At 38.4% G+C, this 14,054-nt stretch overlaps 1 protein-coding gene across 11 annotated transcripts in view; it reads right to left on the minus strand.

Annotated features, from left to right (window-relative positions):
- Positions 1 to 14,054, minus strand: part of hdac4 (histone deacetylase 4) — a 498,261-nt gene that overhangs the window by 131,329 nt on the left and 352,878 nt on the right. For all 11 annotated transcript variants that reach the window (XM_072261459.1, XM_072261461.1, XM_072261453.1 and 8 more), the window contains 3 exons: positions 13,807 to 13,919; positions 3,019 to 3,135; positions 1,082 to 1,277 (listed from right to left, as the gene is read on the minus strand). In XM_072261459.1, coding sequence (XP_072117560.1) covers positions 1,082 to 1,277; positions 3,019 to 3,135; positions 13,807 to 13,919 — 426 coding nt within the window. The remainder of the gene's footprint in view (positions 1 to 1,081; positions 1,278 to 3,018; positions 3,136 to 13,806; positions 13,920 to 14,054) is intronic.

Raw genomic sequence — 14,054 nt, forward strand, 5'->3', positions numbered from 1 at the left:
TGGAATGGGTAGAGGAGGGGTATGTAACAGAGTGATGGGGACTGTGGTGATTGTAGGAGGAATTGGGTAGATCAGGAGGAAAGAGAAAATGACTGAAGGGAGTAGTTTACCTGATAGCCTTGGCAGACAAGAATACCAGTGCTTGGCAAAGTGGTCACCTCTGCTGTGCCTGGTCTCACCCATATAGAGGAGACCACACTGGGAGCACTGGACACAATAAGCTAAGCTAGAGAAGATGCATATGAATATCAGCCTCACCAGGAAGGGCTCTACATTGCTGAGACCATGCACATAAAAAGCAAAGCTTGCTGAGTATCTGAGCTGCATTTACATTGGCCATGTGAAGCTCCTGGATGCTAGCCATTTTAATTTCCTTCTCCATTCCCACACTAACATGTTTGTTGTCAGCCTCCTGCATTGTCAGGGAAAAGGTAAATGCAAACTAGAGGAATGATACCTCATATTCTGCCAGGGTATTCTACAACCCATTGGCCTGAACAATGAATTCTCCTGTTTCACATAAACTATTCTCCCTTGGTCACCTTCTCTCTCCTGATCTATTCCGTTCTTCCTATACTCACTGCATCTCCCTTCAACACGTTTTTCTCCTACACCACCCACACCATCTGCCTAGCACCCACATAGTAGCTCCCTTCCCCCACTGTTCCCTTCTGCTGTTCTCCATCTCTGTCATTTGATTTCATGCTCCAATTTCCTCTCCTGAGAGATTTCATCATCTGCACTCCTTCGCCACCTGAACCTATCACTTCCCTGCATCTATCGCTATTTCCACTCTACCCTTTTCCATCTGCCTATCATCCTTCCTAATCTGGATCTTCCTATTACTTGCTAGCTCTTGCATCACCCCTTCTTCATCTTTTCATACTTGCTATTTCAGAACAGATGAAGGGTCTTGACCTGAAACATTTCCCTCCCAGGTGCTGCCTGACGTTCTGAGCTCCTTCACCATTTTGTTTGTTACACTCTCTTCATAATGTAAGAAAACAATGACATTCCATTGGTGCATCATGAAAGACGAACATTCCTTGCACGAACCTAATAATAATTTATAGTTACTTACCAGTTACTAAGGGACTCTGTGGTGTAGACTGGTCTAACAAGACCATATGCTGCAAAAGAGGCTGATGTCCACCAGAGCCATCTTTATCCAATGCCGTTGCAATGTAGTGCGGCAAATGAGCACCAGCAATAAATGGAGTGTTCAATGGGAGTCCTTGCATGCTCACTCTATCACCCTCTGGCTGTCCAGAGGCTCCCTGAATGCAAAAGCAGAATAAAACAGCAATTTATACTTCATGTGAACAATTGCACTATATTTTTCTTCAGCAAAAATTATCTCAATTATAATTTCTACTACAATGAATCAATGCACTTACAAAAACTTCCAACCAGATATTCTGTGACAAATTAACAAAACTAGAATAGAAATTCAGAGGAATCTCAAAAGATTAAGGAGGTTAGTACTCAACCGTCTCACAGCGAACATATTGTCAAAGCTCACAGATGGATAACTAAAACCATACAAATTACACATGTATTTTTGTGCACTGAGCTTTACAAGTAATTTTGCTGTTTCTATATATTTCATATATTAAGATTTAGAGTAACAGTTTTAACAAATCTTATTAAATGTTTATAAAATGAAATACAAAGAATTCATTAGAAAGAAACTTGAAACTAGGTTTCAAGTGTCTTTTTGGTTCCATTCAGTATAATCAGCTATTGATGTACTTCATCTTAAACCATGGCATATCTCTCTCATGACAAAAGATGATAAGGACCTAGAATTGCTTCTGCTTTCAACTGGTTGTTCTAAACCAGCAGAGTGGGAGAAGTGGGGGGAAGCAGGAGAAGTGCGGCAGGGGGGGGGGGGAGCATCATATGTTTTGTATTTATATTCTCCTAATTTCCTGCACTGCATGTATGCCTTCCTGTTCTGACATTTGTTACTATTTTGCAGAGCTGTGAGACTGTGCCTGAAAGACTTGGTTTCAACACCAGGAAGAATTAGTTTAATTAAAAACTGTAGATGCTGGAATCTGGAGCAACAAACAACCTGCTAGAGGAACACAGTGGGTTGTGCGACATCTGGAGGGTGGGGAGAGGTGGAAGCAACTCAATGTTTCATGCTGAAACCCTACATCAGAACTAAGAGTGGAGAGGTGAGATGAGACAGGCGTCTGAGGTGATTGATTGGTGGACTGGAAAGGGCTGAAAGCTGATGGGCAGACCAAGCTTGATTGGTGAGGGGTGAAGTTGGGATATAGCTGGGATCTGATGAATAAGAGAGGTGATAATGGGAATAAATGGAGGAGAGGTGAAAGGAAGATGGAACCAGAACCAGATTATGGGCTGAGGGTGGGAAGGAAGCTTGTGGTGAATTGTGTATGTGGTGGGTGGATAAAACTAGAAGGGGGAAGGAGATGAAGATGGGTGATGAGGGGCTGAAGTGGAGGCATCGGAGGAGGATCTGAATGGGTGGGTTGCAGGGCGAAGGAGGAAGAGGAAACACAAACAAGAGGAGGTTGATCTGAATTAGAAAACAATGTTGATAACATTTTGTTATAAACTACTCAAGCAGGATATTAATTTGGTGCATCTAACTGTTTAACTAAGATCAGGACCATTCAGTGATAGGGAGCACAAAACCCTGTATCAAACTTCCAGAACACCAACCTAACCTCTACGCTGTCAGTCATTTCACCATTTCTATGCAAGCTTAGGACGTGAGTTAGTGAAAAAAAAGCAATGATAACATCTCCTTCCCTTATTATCCCATTTACAGAACCACACCTGGAAAATTGTCTTATATAATTGTTACAATCTGTTTACTCTTCCCTAAAAATGAACTTTCCAGCAAAAAATTGATGAGGTAATTAATGCAAAATGCAAGTGAAGTGATATTTCACCCAGACCCTCCATAAGTACTTCTCCAAAGCTTCATCACACATATCACAGTAAGTGTACAAATGTATAATCAGAGGGTCCAGTACTTACACTGGCAGGACCTGTGGCTGGAAGACCTAGAGTTATGTTGGGCAAGGATGGTGACGTATACAGCGGCAATTGCGTCACAGAGCCATCTCGAGCAACAATTTTGTGAGCTAAAGCAGGCTAGAATTATAAAACAGCAAACAAGTTTCAATAATAGAAATATTTCAAACAAGCTGCTATGTAGAAAAAGCCACTTTATTTCTACAGCTCTTCCATAAAATTTGAGGATCGGGCATCCAAAAAGTTAACCAGAGATTTATATTATCATTACCCTATTTATGAAGTTGTCTTCTTCTATAATAATGTTGATAATTTCTCCATCCTAAACAATGAGGCATCATTAGTCACATGGCTTGCACAACTAGAATCCAAAAGCTAGAAAGTGAAAAATGATGGGTCTACTCCGCCAACAATAGCCTCTCAAAGAGTTCTAATAAAGTATAAGAAAATGGTAAATATGATTATAATATTGTGGAATTATTGAAAGCCATTAGGATCATTGGCCTAAAATTGCATTTGACCAGGAAATTCCCTGTGAATACTCTAGTGGGCTAGAGTAAACGTAGTCTTTTCTCTTTGAGCATGAAGTTTGGGAGACTTCTCTTACTGCAGCAATAATGACCAGCTGAAAAGTAGAAGATATGAGCTGCTCCACAGTTTTCATATAAAAGTTCAAAGTAAAGTATCATTTATTTTCTTGTAGGCATTTACAGGAAATAAGAGAAACAATCAAATTTCATGTAAAACTAAACGTAAGCAAAGACTGATAACCAATATGCAAAAGACAAACTGCAAATAAAAAAAATAATACTGAGAAGAATTGTAGTCAGTCCTAGAAAGTGAGCTTGTAGGTTGTAGAATCAGTTTAGAGTAGTGGTGATTGAAGTTATCCATGCTGATGGTTGTAGGGTAGTAACTGTTCAACAAGTGAAGCATACACACGAGGTCATAGATCTCAGTAAGAACTAAAAAAGTGAATGTTTGTCCCATGGCTTCAGGCGAAACAGATTTAGTAAAAGCTGGCTGTATTACAAGTAAACAAGAACTGCCATTCGACAGATCAGTGAAGTTGAAAATCACAGCTGGCAATGAATTTTGGGTGTTGCCCCATTATGGACTTTGTTTAGTGGCTTTCTATGCCAAAAATATGGCATAGAAAGTCATGTTTGCATTATGTTCTCAACACAAATGAATGTTTGATTGAAAAGTTCAGGATTGAATTTTCTGCTGGGTGCTAAGAGATCCCGAACATGTGTGTAATAGTGACTACTCTGGCCAAACTAATTTTCAACTGCACATGACTATTTCTGCTGGAGCTGTATAAAGGAATTTCTAGGGCACTAGGGCCTCTCTGGATGTATTTAAATAATAAACAACAGGAATACTGCAGATGCTGGAAATTCAAGCAACACACATCAAAGTTGCTGGTGAACGCAGCAGGCCAGGCAGCATCTGTAGGAAGAGGTGCAGTCGACGTTTCAGGCCGAGACCCTTTGTCAGGACTAACTGAAGGAAGAGTGAGTAAGGGATTTGAAAGTTGGAGGGGGAGGGGGAGATCCAAAATGATAGGAGAAGACAGGAGGGGGAGGGATAGAGCCAAGAGCTGGACAGGTGATAGGCAAGAGGGGATACAAGAGGATCATGGGACAGGAGGTCTGGGAGGAAAGACAAGGTGGGGGGACCCAGAGGATGGGCAAGAGGTATATTCAGAGGGACAGAGGAAGAAAAAGGAGAGTGAAAGAAAGAATGTGTGCATAAAAATAAGTAACAGATGGGGTACGAGGGGGAGGTGGGGCCTTAGCGGAAGTTAGAGAAGTCGATGTTCATGCCATCTGGTTGGAGGCTACCCAGACAGAATATAAGGTGTTGTTCCTCCAATCTGAGTGCGGCTTCACTTTTACAGTAGAGGAGGCCGTGGATAGACATACCAGAATGGGAATGGGATGTGGAATTAAAATGTGTGGCCACTGGGAGATCCTGCTTTCTCTGGCAGACAGAGTTTTGATGAAGCAATGTGAAAGTGGAACTGGATAAGCAACTGGAGGGCAATGTTAAAAAGGTGCTACAAAAGATAAATTTTCAAAATTAATCAATTTTGATAAAAACAAATGTAACATATAATAGTAAAAAGGACCCAAGTTGTAAGTGGCATGCAGCCCAACTAGTGAAAATGTGGAGGAACAATCAGCTGATGTATTTAGAACATAGAACAACGTAACGCAGTACATACCCTTCAGTCTATGATGCTGTACCAACACTCCACGATCAATCTAACCCTTCCCTCCCACATAGCTCTCTATTTTTCTTTCATCAATGTGCCTATCTAAGATTCTCTTAAATGTTCCTAATCTATCTGCCTCTACCACCAGCTCCGCAGCACATTTCATGCACCTATCATTTCCTGTGTAAAAATACTTGCCTCAGACACCTCTCTCCTCCATCACTTTAAAGTTATGCACTCTTGTAGGAGCCATTTCTCCTTCTGTTTGATCTATGCCTGCTATCATCTGGTACAGCCCTATCAAGTCACCTCTCATTATACTCATCACCAAAGAGAAATGTCTGGCTCACTCACCCTATCCTCAATCCAAGGCATCATCCTAGTAAATCTTCTCTTCACCCTCTCTAAAGCAGCCAAGTTCAAGTTTATTGTCATCTGTTCCTCCACACTATTAAGAACTGTGCTATTAACCCCATATTTTGCCTTCAAATCGACCTTCCACAGTGAATCACTTCACACTCTTCCAGACTGAACTCCATCTGCTAGATTTCAGCCCAGCTCCATATCCTCTCAATATTCCATTGTAACCTGCAATTGTAACCACGTTAAAATAAGCACATTTCAACCCATCCAGCTAACTGTAACTATGCCTTTCCACTGTCTATTCTTCCTCACAGTCTCTCTTCAGAATCAGATTCAGGCTTATTATCACTGGCTAGTGATGTGAAATTTGTTAACGTAGCAGCAGCAGTACAATGTAATACATAATATAGGAAAAAAACACAATAATAATAACTAAATCAACTAAAGTATACAAATATTTAATTGTGCAAAAAACAGAAATGTTATATACTAAAAAAGTAAGGTAGTGTCCAAGGGTTCAACGTCCATATTGGAATCGGATGGCAGAGGGGAAGAAGCTGTTCTATCTATCAGGCTGCATCTATCTTTACAGCAACTGCCCCATCCTCGATCTATCACTTTTGTTCACATTCCCCCTGCTGAACTAGTTTAAACCCTTCCCAGCAGTTCTAGTAAACCTGCCTGTAAGGCTATGGGTTCCCCTCGGGTTCAGGTGTAACCTGTCCCTTTTGTACAGGTCATACCTTCCCCAGGAGAGATCTCAATGACTCATAAATCTGAAACTCTACCGCCTGCACCAATTCTTCAGCCACACGTTCTTCTACCAAATCATCCTATTCTTACCCTCACTATCATAATTAATACACACTCAGTATTACTTTATTTATTTGTGTTACAGCATGGAGTAGGCCCTGAATTACGCTAACTTAATCTCTGGATAATTTACAATGACCAATTAACCTACCCGGTATGCCTTTGGACTGTGGGAGGAAACTAGAGGATCCACAGAAAATCCACGCAATCCATGGGGAAGACGTATAAAAGACTCCTTATGTATGGTGTCAAACTCTGACACCCTGTGAACATAATGTGGCAAATACCACAGTCCATCTCAGGGAAAAGAAAGAGTACGTAAGGAAACACTGATGATATTATTTTCTAGTGGCTTGTGTGGTAGCTGTTTGTAAACATTGAAAATTAATACTTGGTAAGTTTATATTGGAGCAGAATGGATTTATAAACATATCGCAGAAAATTAATTGAAAGTTTTGAAAATTATTACATGGTTTGCTAAGAAGCCTTGAATTAATATTACATAACATTATTTAAAAAATATGGGATATAGTATGCTGGGTATATAACCAGGCACAACTAGAGTCAGCTAAGTAATACGTGGCAGTGATACTCTTCCTCCAAGAGCGGTGGAAGCTAAAAATTTGAATATTTTTCATGATCTTATGAATGGCCAGTCGTCTCAAGGGGATGACTGGTCTTCCCTTGCCCTTAATACGTTTGTACATATGCAAGCAAATTGCAAGGAAAACAAGTATCTTCTAGATTTGTGGAATATGTGTGGTGATGTGTATCCTCCCAAAATCTTTTCACAAACACGAATTCAATCCCCTTAAAATTTCTGTTCCGGGGCTTAAAGTCCCATAAAATATCACTCTATGCTGATGACTTACTTTTATATATTTCTAATCCTCAAAAATCCATCCCTGCTGTTTTAGAGTTATTAGCACAATTTAGTCTCTTTTCTGGTTATAAATTAAATCTTAGTAAGAGTGAACTTTTCCCGATTAATAAACAACTTCCCTTATATCATAACTTTCCATTTAAATTGATTAATAATTATTTTTCATATCTTGGGATTAAATTTACTTGTAAATACAAAGATTTATTTAAGATTAACTTTTTACCCTTAATTGACCATATTATTCAACTTTCATCTAAATGGTTTCCTTTATATTTAACTTTGATTGGTCGTATTAATGCAGTTAAGATGTTTTTTTTGCCAAAATGTCTATATATATTTCAGGTATTACCAATCTTTGTCCCAAAATCTTTTTTTGATAAGGTTGACTCAAAAATTTCTTCATTTATTTGGCAAAATAAAAACCCGAGGCTGGGTAAAATACATTTACAGAAAGCTAAGAGAGATGGAGGTTTAGCATTACCTAACTTTAGATTCTATTATTGGGCAATTAATATTCGACATATGAAATTTTGGTTACTTGACCAGGATATACTATCCATTCCTAAATGGGTAGCATTGGAATTACAATCTGTTCAGGGCTATACACTTGGCTCTATTTTAGGTTCCTCTCTTCCTTTTGATTTGAAACGCCTCAAACAGGTATCTAACCCGATAGTTAAATATACCTTACGTATTTGGTTTCAATTCAGAAAATTTTTTGATCTTAACCAATTTGGGCTAGCGATTCCTATTTTAGGTAATATATTTTTTCCTCCCTCTTTTACGGATCGTGCTTTTCAAATTTGGAAGACTAAGGGTATTTCACGGTTTTTGAATTTATCTTTAGATGGTTCCCTTATGTCTTTTGAACAATTATCTAATAAATATAATTTATCAAGAATACACTTTTTTAGATATCTACAAGTTAGAAATTTCCTAAGTACTATACTTTCTTCTTTTCCTATGCCTCCTCCTACATATATTTTAGATACTATAATTAACCTTAATCCATGTCAGAAAGGTACATCGGCTATGATTTATAATATTATTATGAAACTTAGGAAAGCTCCATTTGATAAGATTAGGGTAGATTGGGAACAAGAATTGGGGTCTATCATTTCCGTGGATGACTGGGGGCAGATTTTACAATTAGTCAATACTTCCTCTATACGTGCTAAACATTCCCTAATTCAATTTAAAGTTGTTCATAGAGCACATATGTCCAAAGATAAATTAGCTCGCTTTTATTCTCATATTAATCCTTTTTGTGATAGATGTCCGGGGCAGATAGCCTCTTTAACTCATATGTTTTGGTCTTGACCTACTCTGGAAACTTTTTGGAGAGACATTTTTAATATTATTTCCAAGGTATTGAATATAGATATCTCTCCTCACCCTATTACTGCTATCTTTGGACTACCTAAAATTTCCAGTAATCTTTCTCCTTCAGCCCGTAGAATGATTGCATTTCTCACTTTAATGGTGAAAAGATGCATCTTACAACATTGGAAAGAGCTTAATGCTCCAACTACCTTTTTTTGGTTTTCTCAGACGATATTATGCTTGAACTTGGAGAAAATTAGAAGTAATCTTTATGATTCCTCACTTAAATTTGAACAGACCTGGAGATCTTTTATTCAATATTTTCATTTAATGTAATTTTTTTTTCTCCTCCTTTTTTTGCTCCATATTTATATACCCTTCTTGTTTCTTTTTACTATTTTTAATGGAGGTCGGGATTGAGGACGTGATTTTAAGTTTTTTTTAACTCTGCTTGGTTCCAAGTTAGCCCATTGCTTTCCTTTGCTTTTAGTTAGCTGCACGGTGGTTTTTTTTTGGTTTTTTTTTCTTTTTCTCTATTGATATATATATATATATATAAATTAGTATACTATTATGTTACCTTAGTAGGTTATGTTTAAATTACATTGTTTGTATCATTTTTTTGTATTAATATCTCCTGTAATTTTATTATATTCTAACAGTGTATTAGTGCTTATATGGCTTACCTTTTTGTATACTTATTCAATAAAAAGATTTAAAAAGAAAGAAAGAAAATTTCTGTTCCAGTGACTTCAACACTTTCAATTTAAACCTTTTCCTGTATGCTTGTAATGAATCTTCAGTTTAGTGCAACAATATACAATACCCCAACTTTGCAGTAAAAGTGACTAAACCGTGCAGTAAGAATGTCTAAAAATGTCCAACAAATCTTTGTGTTTATTTTCAATGTTCCATACGGAGCCAACATCCTTTTATATTTTAATGACCCCAGATTTTCACATCATTATGTTTAGTTATACGTCTGTACTTTTAAATTTTCACTCCTCCATTAAGAATTTTACCTTCTACTGTACACTTAAGTTCAGAATACCTATTTCCTTGCAGTGTGAAGGTAAGTATTACAAAAAACAAATAGGAAGCATAATGCAAGATCATGAACATCATAGGGTATGATAGTATCACTGTTAAGTTATTGCTTCTCTATCTAGGTACCTTTACAAATGACTTAGAAGCATGTTTTCAAATTTCTCCTTGACAACAATTGAACGTATCTGGGCTAAGAAGCTAAATAGTGTGAAATGACTAGATTGCTGTAAAATCCAATCTGGTTCAGTGGTGTATTTCAGGGGAAAAAATGTGCTGTCCTCTCTTGGTTTGACTTGTACATGATTCCAGACCAAATACAATCTGGTTGGCCCTAGAATGCCCGGACATTGCCCAAATAGGGATAGGTAGCAAATACTAGCCTAGCTAATGATGTCTCTCTATCATGAACAAACAATTATGCATGAATAAAGCAATGTTGATCCCTAGAAATGGTTATACAGTAATAGTATGGAATGCATTAGCACAAATGAATATTGAGGCAGACGATAAAACAGCTTTTAAATTGAAACTAAACATTATTTAAAAAGAGCACAATATTAGAATGAAGTGGAAATGGCTGTAATCAAGATGTGAACACTTACATGTAGTGTGAACTGAATTGCCTGTGTGTGTAGTGTAAATTCTATAATCTGAAAGCATCTCACCTATTAGCTACAAGAGCAATTCCAACAAGTTATTCCACTCAGCCTCTCAGTCGCTAAAAAGAGTCACAGGAAAGTACAGCACAGAAACAGGCCCTTAGGTCCATCTAGTCCATGTGAAGCCATTTAAACTACCTACTCCCATCGACCTGCACCAGGACCATAGCCTGCCATTCCCCTACCATCCATGTATCTATCCAAACTTCTTTTAAACATTGAAATTGAGCTTGCATGAAGCACTTATGCTGGCAGCTTGTTCCACATTGTCACAACCCTCTGAGTGATGACATTTTCCCTCATGTTCCCTTTAAACTTTTCACGTTCCACCCTTAACACATGACATCTAGTTGCAGTCCTATCTAACCTCAGTGGAAAACGCCTGCTTGCATTTACCCTATCTATATCCTTTATAATTTTGTCAAATATCCTAATCTTATACTTTTTCAAGGAATAAAATTCTAACCTGTTCAATCTTCCATATAACTCAGGTCCTCCAGACCTGGCAACATCCTTGTAAATCTCCTCTGTACTCTTTCAACCTTATTTCTTTCCTTCCTGTAGGTGGGTGACCAAAATTGCACACAATGTGTTCCTTATTTTCCAGCATCTACAGATCTCCTCTTGTTTGTGCCAAGTTCCAACTTAGGTCATGCTAATGTCTGACACAACTTCAATATAACATCCGATCTTCTGTACTTATACTTTGATTTATGAAGGCCAATGTGCCAAAAAGCTTTCTTTATGACCCTATAAACCTGTGATGACACTTTCAATGTATTATGTACCTGTATTCCTAGATCCTTTTGTTCTACCATACTCTCCAGTTCCCTACCATTTACTACCCTGGTTGGTCCTACTGAAGTGTAACACCTTGCACTTGTCTGTATTAAATTCCAGCTGCCATTTTTCAGACCCAATCTTGGTGTCAGCAGCAAATTTGCTGATCCAGTCAACCATATTATCATCCAGATCATTGATAAGTATGACAAACAATAACGGACCCAAGCACCAATCCCTGCAACATTCTGCTAGTCACAGGCCTCCATTCAGAGAGGCAATCACTTACTACCACTCTCTGGGTTCCCCTACAAAGGTAACGGCTAATCCAATTTACTACCTCATCTTGAATGCTGAACGAATGAACCTTCATGACCAACCTCCCATGCAGGACCTTGTCAAAAGCCCATGTAGACAACATCCCCGCCTTGCTTTCATCACTTTCCTGGTAACTTCCTCGAAAAGCAACATAAGATTGGTTAAACACGACTTACCATGCATGAAGCCATGCTGACCATCCTTAATCAGTCCATGTCTATCCATATAATTACATATCCAGTCTCTTAGAATACCTTCCAATAACTTTCCTACGACTCATGTCCAGCTCACCAGCCTATATTTCCTGATTTATTTTTAGGTACTTTCTTAATCAGCAGAATAACATTAGCTATCCTCCAATCCTCCTGCACCTCACCTGCCACTGAGGATGATTTAAATATCTCTGTTAGGGTCTTGGCAATTTCTATACTTGCCTCCTGAAGGGTCTAAGGAAACACCTTGTCAGGCCCTGGGGATTTATCCACCCTATTGTGCCTCAAGATGGCAAATACCTCCTCCTCTGTAATCTGTATAGAGTCCATGAAGTTGATGCCGTTTTGCCTTACTTCTATAGACTCTGTGTCCGTCTCCTGAGAAAATACAGCTGCAAAAAAAATGCACTTAAGATTTCCCTCATCTCTTTTGCCTCCACGCATGGATTACCATTCTGATCTTCCAGAGGACCAATTTTGTCCCTTGCAATCCTTTTGCTCTTAATATATCTGAAGAGTCCCTTAGAATTCTCATTCAGCTTGCCTGTTAAGGCAATATCATGCTTTCTTTTAGCTCTCCCAATTTCTTTCTTTCTTGTATTTCTTATACTCCATAAGCACCCCATTTGTTCCTACCTGCCTGTACCTGTAATGCTACCCCCTTTTTTTTCTTAACCAGGGCCTCAATATTTCCTGACGAAGGGTCTCGGCCTGAAATGTCGACTGTACCTCTTCCTAGAGATGCTGTCTGGCCTGCTGCGTTCGCCAGCAACTTTGATATGTGTTGCTTTATCTGGTCCTGCTGGTCTAATTCCCTACCTGTTCCCTACTGTACTTCTCAGTTACAACTTACAGTGCCTTGAAAATGTACTCAGCCCCCAACCCTTTGTACACATCAACGAGTATTACAAAGAGGAATTTTGATTAATTTAACTGAGAATTTTTATTTGTGAATCATATACTCCTTTTTTTTCCACAATAGAGCCTAAAAAACAGGGGAATTTGTGAAGCATGAATTACTGTTGTTCTAAATGTTACGTAAATCATAGAACAGTAACAGAATACAGAATAAACAGAATGCAGAGAATGTTTTGAAGATGGAAAGCTTATATCTCAGAAATCGTACGTTTCCAATAGATATAAAAAAATTCAGAAATAAAAAATTGTAACTTTTGGCTAAATACCAACTTCACATCACTTAATGTTTATCTGTTTACTCTGTTATAGCTTATCAACAGCATTGAGCAAAGCCGATAGAAAAAAACATGGTCAGAAGCCAAATAATCTTGCAGAAGTCAGGAAGTTTACAATAGCTTGGTTTTCCTACATCATAAGTGGCTCACTAAGTCTGGACTTGGCTTTAGTGGATTCCCTTTCATCAGGGTGTTCCCAAGTGCACCCAATTCCCAACAGTGAGCTTTGTAGAGTGCCAGAGCCTCGCAAGCATAAATGCTATCAGGTTTTGGGAGGAGTAGAAAAAGGCCCAGTGCCAAAACACCCAAACATAGCTGACAGATGGCTAAAATAACCTAACACCCTTGCCTGAGTCTATTGTAAAAAAAAATTAGATAAACATTTAAATCACTAAAAAAATTAAAATATTTAAGCAGACTCAATGAATTAAAGATATAAAATGCCCCTTGGAGTCACTGTTGAGCAAGTTTTTACCAGGTTGATTCTCCAAATTAGCATTCTGCTGCTGGACCAGGAAGAACTAAAAAGAACTCTTACAGGATAGATAGAGTTCACTAACTCCACCAAGTCTGCACCAGTTCTTTATGTGCAATCTAGTTCGCCCCATTCCCCTGCCCTCTAACAATATTCCTGGAAATTATTTTCTTTTAGATTGCTATTCAGCTCCCTAGTGAAAACTACAACTGATCTACCTCCACTGCTCATTCTGACCATTTGCATCTTCTGACAATCACCTTCAAACTCTATTCCCTGTAATACCTGATCCTCTTGTCAATCGTCATACTTTCTTTCCAGCTTAACCTTGGTCACTTATACCAATTTCCTGAGGGAGTACAATAGGCAATTAATGCTGTAGAACTTATTCAGTAAGAGAAACTGTAAAGTCATATCTCTTACCATTTTTAAATAGAAGAATGTGCTACACCTAAAATGATAGGATTAGCAAGATTATCACTAAAGTAGCTGTGTTGAAGTTACCTCAGATGGGATGCTGGTGGCTGGCCCAGCTATCCCATTTTCTGTAGTGATGTTGTTGGAACTGTTGTTGGGCGAGCTTGGGCCAGATCCAGGAGCACTATTACAAGCTGAATCTGAAAACAGAAAATCAATTAAACTGAGACAACTCTGGCTTTGCATACTACATGAAAATCTCTTCTGTTTGTTCATAAAACATTGGAGCAATTATTGAGTGTGTGGTATTTTTAAAGCATGCTTTTGTGAGATGT

The sequence above is a fragment of the Mobula birostris genome, chromosome 6 (assembly GCF_030028105.1).
Source record: "Mobula birostris isolate sMobBir1 chromosome 6, sMobBir1.hap1, whole genome shotgun sequence".
Classification (NCBI taxonomy): Eukaryota; Metazoa; Chordata; class Chondrichthyes; order Myliobatiformes; family Myliobatidae; genus Mobula; species Mobula birostris.